The sequence below is a fragment of the Malurus melanocephalus genome, unplaced genomic scaffold (assembly GCF_030028575.1).
Source record: "Malurus melanocephalus ecotype Western Australia unplaced genomic scaffold, MMel_1.1 scaffold_48, whole genome shotgun sequence".
Taxonomy (NCBI): domain Eukaryota; kingdom Metazoa; phylum Chordata; class Aves; order Passeriformes; family Maluridae; genus Malurus; species Malurus melanocephalus.
The window spans coordinates 666,680-681,982 of record NW_026623280.1 but is presented as its reverse complement, the minus strand read 5'-3'; the positions used below and the strand labels follow the sequence as shown (position 1 = coordinate 681,982).

Below are 15,303 nucleotides of genomic sequence, written 5' to 3'. Positions count from 1 at the left end.
CCTTTCTCCACACAATTGCTTACACAAGACCACCAGTACAAAGCCAGAGAACCTAACATAATCCTCACTCAGACTCTAAATCCACAAAAATACTCAACTGTACAAATGGCAAGTTCGAAATTCATAGTTCCCCTGCCAATACAAAATAAATCCTCTCGAACATTTGCAACTATTTTCCACTTTTTTTGAGTCTCTCTAATCAAATTTTTCTACTTTTTCCTGAAAGAGCTACCCTAAGAAAATGCAGAAACAACGAAGTTTTTGTCTCTTAAAGCAGTTAAGAGAGCCTCTTAAAGAAGTTCATCCACAGCCCTTTCAAGTGCTYAGAGGACAGTGATGTTATGAATAAAGCACCACATATCGCCTTAGAAGCTGGTGACAATTCTACACTTCCAGATAATTCCCTCATAAACGGAATACATGAAAAGGATCATGTCATAATTATGCTGCATTCAACAGTGCAAAGTGTAGGACTTAGACTCTGCTGCTGGTTACATTTACTGCACAGTATTCAGCTGTACTCGGTGGTGGAGGGACTGCTAGGGCAGAATGGGGCTTTAGCTCTGACATTGGAGAGAGGAATACTGTGGACTGTGAGACACCAGATCTCTGAGTTTGGTTTTGGGGCTTTAAACATTAGGTGAAGGAATCAACATTATTGTACCGACTGCTCCTTTCAGAGATACCAGTAGTCTGAAAAGGAGTTAGTGTGATAAACTCTGCTCCAGCTACATGAAACAAGCACAGGGAATCCTATTTGACCAAAATTTAATATTCGATTTTGTCCTGGAGAGCTCTTGTGTACAAGATTGCTGTGATTTCTCCCAGCATCTGAGTGCTGATGTTACAGGCATGGTAAAGCATTGTTAAGAGATGCAGTTCTGATGCAGTTGATGTTCCAACAGGACACAGAGTGTTTCCAGGTTCTCCAAAGTCTCCATGTGCAGCCTGACTGCAGCAAAGTAGTTGGCTGACAAAAAGATTGAGAGAGGTTTCTCTCCCTACTACCCCCTCTCCCATTTACTCCTCCCTTCCCGTTCTCTGTTCCAGTCACATCCATCCATCAGCACTGGCTCTGGAACTTGTCAGGCTCCTCCTAAGCTGTTTTAACTCAATAACGTGGTCATATTAGTGAGGYTAAATGGCTCCTGGAGGGGCCTGATGTGCATCAGCTCTGGCACASGATTAGAGATGAGAGCAGAAGCTCTCTGCAGCAAGCTGCTAAGTCAGTTTACCATCTCCTCYGGAACCACATCATCCAACTAAGAGATTATGTGTAGGTAGGATTTTTCAGTTAAGTTAGATACTTTTTGGGAATAGCAGATTTTGGATTTTTTGTTTCTTGTGGGATTTGGTTGGGTCTGGGGGTTTTGTTTTAAATCACTTTAAGCTCCTTTTYAAAGAAAAAATGTAGCCCTTGTATACTTGGCTACACTGGTAAGTGTACAACATTCCCCAGAAACTCCATACACCCATAAGAGAAGTTCCCACAATTCCAGCTTTTGGGAGCTCAACAGCCCAACGTTTCAGTTGCTCAGATGAGCTCTGTGCAGCACCACAGGCATCCAAGGAACTTTTCATCAATATTTTCAGGTTTCCCACAAAATTTCAGGTTTCCAAAAAAAAAATTTGTCACCCTAAGAAGTAAGCACTATTTTTTAACAGACCAGGGGGTTAAGTTTTCCCTCTGCACCCTCCAATCAGAGTTCAACAGGATGCATTTTCAAATTCCCTGTTACCCCAAAATCTACAGCTGTTGCTAGGACTCTGGAAGAGGCTGAGTAAATTTTTCTGCATGTTGTCAGTGAACAGAACTCTGACTTTCCAGGACAGATAAGGGAGTCAGATAAAACGACATTATGTATCTTAAATGTTAACCAGCTCCTTATTCAATAATAAGTGTTCACTAGAGAAGGAGGTTTGGAAGGCGAAGAAGTAAAAGGGCATTTTCAATCATTATTGAAATGAAATTTGTAAGACATATACGAGAWTTTTTTAAAAAACCCAGCAAAACAAACAAAAAAACCCACCCAAACCACACAAAACCACACAAACAAACAAACAAACAAAGACTTGGCACAGAACTGCCAAATTGGTCAGTCCTGTCTAGGACCCATATGCTCATCTAAACTCTTCATTTTGGAAATCAGGACTGCAAAGAGGCCATCAAGATAACAATCTGAGCTTCTGCTCTACTTCCATCTTTAAGTAAACTGTTTTGCAGATGGTTATCAGGCAAGACTTGCATGCTGTGGCACCTTCCACATTGTGAATCTCCATTTTCTTTTGAAACAGCTAAAAAATSAGAAATTTTGCTCATTGGAATACTCTAAGGTTAATTCTGTGATACATGCCAGGGAAGGAAAAAAGTAAAAAAGCCAATCACATATTAGAAGTAAAACTAGATTCTCAACTAAATTCTCAACAATCAACAATTCCTTTTATTCACATACAGCACCATGTTTTATAGAGTTAGTTACAAGTCAGGGCTACAGATAATTTTTAAGTCATTTAGTAAAAAGCACTCTTGGAAAGCTGTCTCCTACCCAGTAAGATATTGTTTGTTCAAAGAGTCTCTGCTGCTGCTCCACGTGGCCAGCAGTTGACCTCAACAAATCAGTCCACAAAATCTGAAAAGCCCACGCTGATCTAACAACATCTGTCACCATTTCTGTGACATGGCTTCTTGCAATGATAATAAACTGCAAGTGTCTTATCTAGATTGTTTCTACCATCTTCCAGGCTTTCTTACAACTTCATATAGTTTAGAATCTCCAGCGACTAGCATGTTAAATCCCTTGATTTTAATTAAGATTTGAGTTAACCAAGATACTTTAAAGAGTAAGAAAGTACCCCACTCAAATGCTTTCATATTAATAGCCCTCTTTCCTACTGTTTTATTACAGAAGACAACAAGCAGTTGGATGTGAAAAGTAATACAAATTATCATCTTGGTCCTTAAAACGTCAGTAACTGGGCCTGCCACAATTCAACCTTATTTCTACCACACTTTCTTAAGAAAGACCTAAAAGCACCATTGATTCTTTAAACAAATAAAAACTCACCAAGCATACCAATCACTGGAACAGGAACAAAAAACACCCCAAAGTCACCCTTAACAAAATGTACAAGTTTAACAATACAAAGGTTACCTTACAAGCATGCCAGCAGTTCAGAATCTAGCTGAAACTTAGTTCCATGCAACAACAACAACAACAAAGAAAAGCAGGCAAAAAATTGTCCAATGGACTGACACAACTGAATCAATGTTGCCTCTGAACACAGTGAATTGAGCAATTTGCACATGGCTAACCATATGAAGTTTTGTTCAGAATATTGTTTTTACTAGAGAAGGCAAAGAAGTTTTGTTTCTTATACAGATGAAATGTTGTGTTTTCAAAAAAAAGAAAAAAAAAAAGCCACCTACTCCTCTTGTACTTGAAACAAGCTTTCTCCCGCCCATAAGTCAACTATTATGTTCTGCTACTGTATTTGACATCTTCATTTAAAGCCCATAAAGCAGTTTCACTGACTGATCATATGGCAGGGTAAGCATTTTTTTAATATACCCGGAACCTCTAAAAACTAATTTTAAATAGTAACCTGCCTCTTTAGGGAAGATACTTCTAAATTTAAGGTTGATAAATCCTACTGCAGATTTAATATGCACAGCCAGGTCATTCAATTAGGAAAAGGGGAGTGTAATTAATTTCTTAAGCAGAAAATTTTTCCCAGAAGATGTGAACAAGGAATAGATAGCAAYCTTTAATTTAAAATTATAGAAATCGATACAAAGCCCAAGAATTAAAACTTCTTTCCCAAACAGAAAAGACAAGTCCCAAATAGCTTTTTTCATATTGAAATGCAACAAAGGTTTTTGTTATGGTAAGACAGAGATGCTTTCAAGAAGTCTTCCTAACAAGAGGGCAGATAAAGGTCAAGGTAAAGCCCTGAGTATGTAAACAGGTCCTCTCTTTAAAGTCTAATTCAGGTTACACTGCATGAGCAGGTAACCCACTCCTRTGCTGGGAAAATTAATCACCAGCAAAACCCAAGAGAAATGGAAGGACACTACAAACCAAGTTTCTGAGAGTGTCTATTCAAAAAGATCAGAAGGGACAACTGCTATGATGCTCCATGTTCCCAAAACACGAACTTATTTCCACAAATGGAAGCATTTGTCCTTAAAGAAACACTATTTATCCAAGTGTAACAAAATTTCRGATTTTCACATGTAATTTTGAAGATGTAATAAAACCCTTGAGGGTGTGACAAGGCAGACTCAAGGAAGCACTTCACATCTGCCCTGCTAAGAGTTAAAAGAACAATCTGAGCAACGCTGCTCCCTGTCTTACCCCGCAACAGCTGTAGTGCTCTGCACAAATTTTGCCAGGGCACAAAGACAGCTGAAAAGCAGGTGACAAAGTTGTGTGCCACACAGCTCAGCAAAAATTTCAGCTTAATAGCCATTATCCAGGATTGCATTAAAAACAAYATTTTTGATTCATAGGAACATGAATACTTTGCTTGGCCGAAACCAATTGATTTGTACCTTTTAAGTCTGAAAGAACAGCAAGTGTACTTACAATCTGAGTAAGTTACCTTTTCTGACTTACATTACAGTAGTTTATAATTACTGAGTGGTAATTATGAAGTATGCCATAAGTGGATCTGGTGTGGGACATTATTAACAGATTAAAAATCTATTAACTTGTATTCTTCCTCCAACATTTCCTCATCTTATCCAAGTGTAAAATTAATTTTGAGTAAGATTATGAAGTTGCTCAAGTCTGACATCACAGGAGAACATGAAAGTCAACATTACAAATCAAATCTGTTTATTTATTTTCCCAGAAACTGAAGAAACACCCATGTTATTTTCACATGGCAATATTAGTGCTAAGTGCAATATAAAAAATACCCTTTCTCTGTAACCAAGGACTTACTGTTAAACATTATTTCACAGAAGTACAAAAACTCATTCTGCAATTTATTTGGCACTTAGCTGTTTTAAATATGAAGGAGATGCACAGAGGTGTAATTTAATAAGAAATGCATGCCAGAGGAAACAGTCAATCTAACTTTTCAGAAGACAAGGAAAACCCACCTCTTCCCCTGAATTCCTGTGTAAATCTGTGTGGAAGTTACAAGTACTGGATTAACTCCTTAGATAAATACACTTCACAAATTGACTAAACCAGTGTTTATCACTTTTCAAAGTCTTCTCTGGCAAATAATATAAGGAGATACTTTATGTGACAGTAGCAAGAACTATGATTAAATGAGACAGGGAACACAGGTGAAATCCTGCTTGTGCTGCATTCAGTGACCCAACTCGCACCACCCTAAATGAGAACTGATCATCCTGAGCAGACAAAAATCAAGCACTTGTGGGATCTCTTTGCTTAATTTAAGTGAAGTAAGCATTTAGCCTTAGAACAAAAAGGTTGAGATAATTTTTTCATCAATTTTGACCATACTCTAACAGTTACACTCTTTCTAGCAAAAGCTGTAAACATGAAGTGTACAGTAATGAGGGATCCTGCACTTTAAGTACTCTCTCATTTGGCAAAACCTCTTGGCTATCTTTAAACTCAATTTACATCATTTTGATGTATTTGGTTTATTTTGATCCTGCTTCCTACTCTTAAGGAAAAATGAACGAATACGTATTACCAAACCCTATCCTTCCTGACTTTACTGTGCAACCAAGCCCATGTCTCTCAAGAGGGTTCTGATAGTCACATCTTAATTTTCCTTCTCAGAAGAACAATAACTGTTTTCCTACAGAATGCAGCTAAGCTGATATGCACAGGTTTATTTCCCCATACATAATTTAAAACCTAGTTCAGTTCTCATCATTTGTAGCTTTCACATACATGTGGAACCAATGTTTTGCTTCTTAACAGAACTTCAATCTTACATCTACRTAGTATTTTAAGCATGGATTTTTTAATTGAAAATATGGTACACTTTTCAAAAGTTTTACACAATTACACTAAATTTAAATTCTTTTTAAAAAACATCTATTTACCCCTACACTCTCCCATATAATTTTACTGGGGATTAAATTAATAAAATAAAAACTATGTATTTGTATTTTGAAGGCCCAAGCATCTACAGAAGTAATCTATTAAATCACTTCTAAATGTTCACTTGTTTATGCAGTGATGCACTCTGTTAATCCCCTAATACAAGTATAGCAGAGATAAAGSCATTTCCCCCTTCCTATTTAGACACACTGCTGCGACTTTTTATTCCTGCTCTACTTGAGATGAGTCTTCCAGACCCATGCTATACTGTCCTTCTCTAAACTTGCTCAACACTCCTCTTCTTTCAGTTCTGAGAAAATCCACTGTGCTGCTTTCATTGTCTGTTACCCACAGCTTGTCAACTCTCCAAGCACATGATGGTCCAAGATACAAACTTCTAATCAGCCATCTGAAACCTGTGTAACATATKGAAAACTTCTCTCTTATGGTAGGGAGTAACTTTACTGTCTTTTAAATTCTCAATGTTTCAAAAATTATTTATTAGAAATAGAACATCTTCCTTTTGCAGCATTTTTCTTGAATATACATGCACAAATATAATTTTTGCTGTTATTCACACCTTGACCTCCCAACTCCACAGCAAAATTCATATTTCTCTTCTGAACCCTATCATATCARCAAAGCTGATAAAACCCATCCATTTCACCAAAGCTTTGCTTGATAAGGTCAGGAGAAAAAATGGCAAAGAGAAGAAGCTTAAGATGAGATTGAGACAGAAATCTTTTTCCAATCCTAGAAGGCAATGCAACAGTACAATTTTTATTTTTATTTTTTAACCTACAGCCATTTCTTTTCACCATATCCATTGCAGCAATACATGCTACTATTTCCGCAGGATTTGGGTCTGCCGAATTCTGATCAGACTGCTGTTTGTTCCCATAGCCTCCATACCCTTAAAACACTGAGGCCTAGCATCCTGCATTTACATTTTAGCAGCCTTTCCCAGCTTCACTTCCCACTCCCATCCCCAAATGTACAGATATGCTCTCCTCAATTTTAAGTTCTCAAGAAAAAAACATCTCATTTCATGAACCAACTCATCTGCAATCAATTCCTGATATATAGAACAAAAACCTGTATAGTTTCAGGAAGATCATGGGAAGGACAAAATCCATGCTTGTAATGACAAGTTATGAAGAAMTTAGAAAATAATATGGTAAGAAACATTACCAGAAAGTTTCACAGCCAGTAGGAGTGTTGAGACTCCGAACACTGAGCAGCCATTGGGGAAGGGCTGGCTTCTGCCTCTCTTCCCAGTTAAGCTTCTCCATCAGCTCACCAGTTCCATACCATCCCTCCTCCTGTAAGGTATTCCTGGGGTTTTGTTTGTAGAAAATGACAGGTTTTCCATACCCTTGGCTGCTGCCCTGGCAGTATTAGAGACAATAAACCCATGGAAAGACACACAGAGCAGCCTCATAGTGCATGGCAGATGGGACTGCACAGCAGATCCTGAAGAATCTGTATAAAACATCTTAGCAAATACCAGTCATGAGTCTTGCTATTGAGCTACAACAGCTACAATTGAACCAAATAAGAATTTGGAGCAAATGAGATTTGCCTCAAGAACCATGAGCTAAGCAGCAGTCTAATGCTGCTGCATTAAACCTCAACATAGTTTAATTTTTATTTTCTTAATATTGACACGACACGATTTATTTTTCTTCTCRTCTTAAAAGTAGTTTGAATTGGTTTTGCTGAAACTAAGAAAACTAGCTTGAGGAACAGCTGCAAATAAAGCTGTCCATACTTGGCATGGAAAACTTCAGCCCAAACAGCTCAACCATGTTGTAAGCAGCTGAGAATAAGGTCTCATGAAAGAAAACTGAAGGCAACCGTAAATATGATGAGTTCTGCTTTCAAGTAAGAAATGTACCATGAAATAGGCATCTTGTAGACAAYGTTATTCACTGGCCACAAACTCAGCAAAACCTGAGAGAAACTAGTTCAGTAATTTTCTGATACAATCAATGATTCAGCCATTAAAAGGAAGCTGTCACCATCCAGTTTCTAGTACAGCATTTTGCCAACTGAGTCTTCTAAAACAGGCGTCATTTACTACCTATTAATCTAATTCATCTGCAGCTCCAATCTCTCAAATCCACATGCTGCTGTGAAACCATAATTTTAACCTGCTAGATTAAAACAGGAATCAAGACAACAATGGTATAGAAGCTAAATGTTATGGTCTTCTCAATGCAAGTGTCTTTTTTTTTCTCAGAAGACAACACAAATCCCCTTTGTGCTTCAGAATATTAATCTGAACAGAACTGYTGGTACGACACCTTTTCAAAAGCACTGAATGATTTCAAGATAGATAGATGTCAAAAAAAAAAAAAAAATCAACCCAAATCTATAGACTGAAGTAATCTTTTGTTCAGATAGCCTGCAGCAATAACTAATTCCATTTGTATTTCCTACAGCAACTAACATTAAATTCAGTACCTGCAAAACTACTATCTGACTAAACCAGAAAGCAATGAATATGGAAAAAGAAACCTGATACTAAGCTGGCACACAGAAGATGTGAAAGATTTAAATAGAAAAGTTCATGTGAAGACTGTCAATAGGCTCTATATTTAGGAGTTGCTCTTGATGGAAGTATATTCCAAGACCAAAAATTCAAGTCTACGGATAAAAAAGGTCAATTTGTTAAGAATTAAAGACTAAAATGTTCCGCTCCATAAACTAGGAACAAGGTCCTTAATATAGAAAAAAATTCAAACAGCTCGTTTTTCATGGAACCACTACAGCTTTTTCATCTGTTACAGGTTGTTTATTTCCCAAGATTGCAACTTCACTAAAAAGGAAATTTTGACTACTTCACAGTGCACCCTGCTGTCATTATAATAAGAGTTATACAAATTCCTCAGAGAACATCCTCATTCATCATCATCTGAAGTAAAGATTCTCACTTTTAAGGAAAAACTCATCCAAGATGATCGCAGTTGCAAGGGATGTGGAACACAAAAGGTGGAGGATGGGGGACTCTAGAAGAAATAACAATGAATCGYGAGGGACACAAAAAAACAAGTGCAAATCTGAGAGAAAACTGTCCTTTCACTTACAAATATTAAGACTGTAGTAAAAGTAAACCATTCTAAAACTTTGAAGCACATCTCCCCTTGGGGAGCAAACGCAACTKAATATGACAAGAAAATTCCTCTCAGCWGTTTTTAATTCCACTTATTTATGTCACTCTGAAGCAMACACTATGTGATTCAAAGCCAGTCAAAGTCTGAGGTTTGAACTGATCCTCAGATTTAAGAGCATTAAAATTTTACCTATAGGCAAGGTTATTAGGCCTCCCTGTAACATTTCCACAAAAGCTTCGCTTGAACACAGCAACCAGTCTTCAGTCAGAMCCAAGCTCTCTCTCAAGGGTTTAAGTAAAGAAAATACCAGAGTTAACAYCTATTTTACATCCTGTATCTGAATGCTGACACAACACACTGGGAGGGCTTCTTAAAAATCTCTTATTCCAGTACAGCCCACCTCTGCAACTTTCATCCCCACAGAGATCATTATAACCATTTCTAGTCCATGGCTGAAAGATTTATGGACCACTTTCCAGTTCTGCTGCAAGGGTGAAAGGCACCAGGAAACATTTATTCTTTCCAGCTGCAGTTGACATTTTTGATATACAGAAATAAAATATCTATTTGCTTCACAACCTCACAGACCATATTAACTATACTAAATAAAAGCAACAAGTCATGTATTTTATTCACCACTTTCCACCTGTATTTCTACATGCTTCTTCAACTAAAAATTACAGAGACAAGCATGCATACATCKACTGTAAAGAGTCAGATCAGGTTCCAAAGTCAAGTTTTTCAAAAATGAAGGGAACTGCTATATTCTACTGCAGTCTCTTAAAACAATTTCCTATCGGGAAAAGATTATCACTTCCTAAGACAACAAAAACATTCCCTTTTGTCAGATTTCTTTAAAAGCATTATTCTCAGAATCTTCCATGAAATGACAAAATCTTGCTGTGTTCCAGAACATTATTTTTTGCTGAATATTCTTCAAAAGACTTACACTATGCAAACTTTAGGTAACAAAATGAAGAGAAGACTGGGGGAGATTTAACAAGTTTTTTTTCTTTTAAACATAATCACTGTGTCATCAGTATTTTTATTCAGTTTTTAAATAATACAGTAAAAAGAATACTGCTGAATAACAAATGCTTTAGGAAATCTGTTAAACTAACTGAAGAATAAATTACTAACTTATTTTGAGTATCCTGCCATCAGTCAGGTTTTGCTGAGCTTTCATCTGAACAGGATAGATACCATTACACACAAAAATAACCTGATTGATAATGACAACACACATTCTTACCATCCCACCTATCAACCTCATTGCAACAACACCTCTGAAGGGAAGAGCTCCTGCTACTACTGGGATACTACTTGGGACTGTTACCCAGCAATAAGAGATGTGTTGTATCACTGCCAGAAGAAATACACAGCCAAACTACAGAATTTTGGTAATTCAGAGCAGCAGTACAATTAACTGAAGGAATACGTACTTTTAAGATTATCTATCTAAAGGCTTTGAAACAATACAACTCTGAAAGTGTGTCTCACAGTCTGAGCTGGCCGTTTCAGTGGCAAACAAAACAGCCCCTAGAGAAGAGGAAAAATCCCACTACRCTCTCTGCCCAAGAAGGTACTTTCTCAAGTGCTGGGTAATTTTTATTTTTCTTCTGGAACATCTCTCCCTCCAGTAAAATAGATGCAAGTTTTTTAGGGCAGTCTGACAAACCTACTTGGGAGTTTTAGAATACTGTTATACTTATTTTAGAAAAGTTTCCCTTAAAAGCCATGAAACAAGACAGCACCTATAAACAAGATGAAATATTTTACAGCAGCATAATAYCAAACTGCTTTTTCATCTAAAAACCTCTGCTTTTCTCCCAGTACAGGTTTGAAATACCTCCGGTTGAACCATTTATTTGAAGAGGTTTGTAAAAGCAAAAACTTATTCTAATTACATAAGTGCATGCTGAGCACCCATAGGCATTAGTATAATGACTGTACTTTCCTTTTCCAGCCCCACCCTGGGAATTCTGGCTCATGATTCTGTAGATGACACTACACTGGCAGCATCTACACTGGCAGCATCAAAACTACTACTGATTTCCCTCTCAACTTTAAAGGATAAAGCAAAGCTTCATCTTCCCAAGACTTGTGTGATTAGAACAAATAGTTGTACAAAATGATCTACTTCTAGAGAGAGYAAACTTTTTCTAGAACCTTTTTTAGTTTCAGGGGCAAGGAATGTTTAAGAAAAGGGAGAGAGGGAGCATCAACAGATGAAAACAAACCATCTTATGTCCATAGCTGTTTTCAGGACAAATCTAACATCACAAACCTAAGGGAGAAAACCAAGCAAAAGAGTGCTCCTTGACTTTCTGCAAATTGGTTACTTGGGACACTACAGCTCACAAAGGCATATTTTGCACACAATTTCTGTTCTGAAGCAGTTCTCCAAAGCACGACTTTATATCTGAATCATAACCATGAAGACTGATGGGATTTTCCTTTAAGAACTTAAGGCAGTAAGGCGATTCAAACTACTATAAAACCCTGAATAACTGAAGAAATTCCTCAGCCGGTTTATGGCTTCAAATTTCCAAACATCTGAGCTGCTGATGCCTAGCAAAATTTCTTTGTGTTTTAAGTAAAACGCTGTAAAACCACACTCACAAAACTACAAGACTTAATAACAGAGAGTTAAAAATCTAATATTAAGATCCCAGCTCAGCAAAGAATGTAAACTTGGACATTTTGCTGATTTAAGCTGGAATTAYTCCGGCATAACACACGAATGTTTGACTATTTGGTGGACCAGGACTCAAACTTCCTGAAATCTGCCACCTGTGTGCAATAGTTACCACAGGCCTTTAAAGGGTCTCAAGTGTGGTTTGCTAAAATTTATCTCCGAGCAAAACATATTGTCTAAACAGCATGGGGAATAGCAGAAAGTGAACCTTGATTTCAAACGAATTATCCAGGYTATAAATCCCTCAAATCAAACTAGTACACCAAGACAGGACACAACCTCACAGAGAACAGGGAGCCCAAACAAGCAGCAAGAACACCCCTGCTGTTATTAAAACTAACACCAAAAACGCCTGCAACAAATACACTAAAACCAAACAAACAACCCTCCCCTTGCTACTCCCCTGCCTAAGCTTATTTCTAGTCAATAACATTTCTGCTAAGAGCCAGATTTATCATCCATGTACATCTGCCACTCAAAAAGCAGGAAAAGGTGTTTGTCTTGAAATACTATAGACACAACTGTAAATGCCATAAAAACCAAACTGCAAAAAAAATAATATCTAGGAAAAATTTTAAGTTTACTATATCTTATTCATATTTTGGATATTTGCTACAAATCAGGCTTTTTTTCCACCATCATATCATGCAGCTTCAAAAGYTTTAAGACTTTAAAGCCAGTGGAAGCAAAATTAACATGCTAGGTCACATTAAGGTAATCGCTTTCCCTTGTTTTTAAGGTCCCAGACAAACGCTTTAGTAACAAGTTTGTRTTCTCTACCCAGCAAGAGTTTTTTGCAATTTTTAAAATACAAAGAAATTTATTCTGAGATTCCAAGATGTAGAAGGTTGCAATGAACTTCACTTCATTTTTGTAACCTAATCAACTGAGCCTTCTCAGATTTTAGCTGCAGCACAGTGGCTAAAACCTCCACTGTCTATCTTCAGTTTCAGCAACGCCAGCATCCAGAGTCTTCATTCACTTGAGAGTGTTTCCATATAGCAATGTGCAGGAGAAAGTCTCCTGAAAAGCAGGAAAACGTCGTTCAAACGCTGCCCAAAAGCGGTGCGAAAGCACCGAGCAGCACAACGCAAACTCTCTCCGGTAACTCAGGATGTTGTGCCCCGGGCAGAGCTTCTCTTCGCAAAATCCCCCGTGGGAGGAGCCACCGCTTGCTCCCAGGTTTTAGAGCTCAATTCCCTGCACTCCTGAACTCCCTTTATCGTCTACATTTTCCTCTGTAAGACCTTAAAAAAACCACTCGAACCAGGCGGAAAAGGGGGATGGCGAGTTAGCGGGGTCAGCGGCCGGGACAGCGAGCGAGAGCCGACCCGTGCGGCGCTGGTTTGTGTGAGCAGAGGGGGAATTCCTGCAGCGGGGTCCCTACCTGGAAAGCACCGGGGGCAGGGGAGGACACGGSTAAAGGGCAGAGGGTGCGGGGCAGGGGCCAAGCCGGGGCAGGCGGTGTCAGCAGCGGCACCTGCAGCCGGAGGGGAGGGCGGGAGGGCAGGCTCGTACCTTTGAGCTGGGGCAGCGGCGAGAGCTCCACCGGGCTGCCCTGGCTGCGGAACTGCGAGGAGCCCTGCGAGCGCTTCTGCCTCTGTGCCTTGCGCACCGATTTCCGTGTRAAGCCATCCACCTTCTCCGCGGCAGAGATGGCCGCCGACATGGCTGGGCGGCGGGGCGGCTCTCCACGAGCATATATTGAACCGGAGGGAGAAGCGGGCGGGCAAAAAAGATAGGGACTTAAAAAAAAAAAAAAAAACCAACAAAAAACACCACGAAAAATGAAGTCCTGGCAGCCCTCACGCACCGGACCAAGGAGGTGAGGAGCGGTGAGAGCTCTGCCGGGCACTGGGGAGGCTCCCGGGTCGCTCCTCAGTTCCTGCTTCCCTCGCCGTTTCCTCCCCGCGCGGAGCTGGCGGGGGAGCGGAAGGGGGTAGGAGGAGGAGGAAAGGGAAAACAAACAAACAAACCCAAAGACAACTTTGCCCGGCGGGGCGGGGGCGGACGAGCGCCAAACTTTCCCTCCCGGGGTCCCTCTCTCCTCAGGACAGGCGCGGCGCGATCCGCCGCGGGACGGGCTCGGCGGCGCCGCTGCCTCGCTCTCTCCTCGTTCGCTCCGCGTCCCCTTCAGCCGAGCCCGCTGTCATCGGCAGGACTAGCCCCTGGGCTTCAGCCGCTCGCTTCCACACGCCCCTTGTCCGCCTTCAGCCGCCGCCGGGCGCTCCCCGCGCCTCCGCTGTCATCCCGCCCCGTCGCGCTCCGCCGGGGACCGCCGCGAACGCCTCCGCCAGAACCCCGGAGCCGCCGGGCAGCGGCCGCGCAACTTGGCGGAGAGAGCGGAGTTGAGGGGAGGGTGGGGGAAGGGGCGGGACGGGGGCGGAAGAAGCGCTTCTGATTGGCGATGCTGTGTGATTGACGGCGCGGGACAGCCAATGACAGGAGAGAACTGCAGAACACCCGCCCGCTCCCCCGGAGAGGACGCGGGAGTCGGGCCGCGCGCCGAGGACGGGGTGATTGACAGCTGKCTCCTCCAATGGAGAGGCGAGTATATGGAGTGGGCGGGGTTTCCCGCTGAGGGAAGGGGAAGGGGCGGGATGGCGGGCGGGGCGCGTTGTGGCCAATGCCGCGGCGCGCTGGGAAACCGCGGCCGCGGGTGCTGCGCATCGCCGGGTCCTGCGCCGTGGCGTTCCGCGCCCTGCGGAGCCTGCCCGGGGATTCTTCTCACAGGGACACCGTCTAGAAAGTGTTTGAGCGGGAGCCGAGCGCGCCTGGAGTCGCGGCAGCGCGCCGATGCGCTASATGCCATCTTCCAACTGCTCTGACTTTTTTTTTTTTTTTGCCCACCCTCCCGACACCTCGGCACTTTTTGTCTTCCYTACGTCTCCCCGTGGACTCTGTTGCTTGGCGGTGTTTCATTCCGAGTGCCGAGCTCGTGGTGCGGGTGCAGGCGCGGCATTCCCTGGGACGAGCCACGTGCTGGACTGGCAAGGAGCGGCTGTGTTATGGATTGTGTGGGGATCAGGCTGGAGCCTGGCCGTGAGAAATGGGAATTACGACCGCCGCAGCACGAGAAAGCCATGGCTGTGTGCATTGAAGTCTGACTTGCACTGTCCCGTTTGCACGTACAATCCTCCCCCCGTTTGGAATTGCAAACACGTGGGATGCCTTACCTTGTAGCTATTCACGTAAAGCTAGGTTCTGTGCACATCAGCACATTTCTTTCTGCTGTATAGTTTTAGATACCAATTCGGCAAGCAAGTATTTGTAGTATTTTAAGCACACTCTCGAGTTTCAGTGGCTGTGACRGGGCATAAATACACTAAGGTAACCGTAAAGGTTTGTAAAATGCCTCCATGAGTTGGACTTGAATCTGTGTGTATAAACTATAAATCAAAAGCCAAACGATTATAGCTTTATGTGAGCATGAAAGGGTAAGACTGTGGAAGCCTGT

At 41.2% G+C, this 15,303-nt stretch overlaps 1 protein-coding gene across 1 annotated transcript in view; it reads right to left on the bottom strand.

Moving 5' to 3' along the window:
• Nucleotides 1-14,200, bottom strand: part of PPP2R5A (protein phosphatase 2 regulatory subunit B'alpha) — a 41,961-nt gene extending 27,761 nt beyond the window's left edge. The window contains exons 1-2 of the mRNA XM_057365101.1: nucleotides 13,823-14,200; nucleotides 13,365-13,591 (exon numbers count right to left, since the gene is read on the bottom strand). Coding sequence (XP_057221084.1) covers nucleotides 13,365-13,515 — 151 coding nt within the window. The 5' untranslated portion in view covers nucleotides 13,516-13,591; nucleotides 13,823-14,200. The remainder of the gene's footprint in view (nucleotides 1-13,364; nucleotides 13,592-13,822) is intronic.
• Between the last annotated feature and the right edge of the window lie 1,103 nt (nucleotides 14,201-15,303).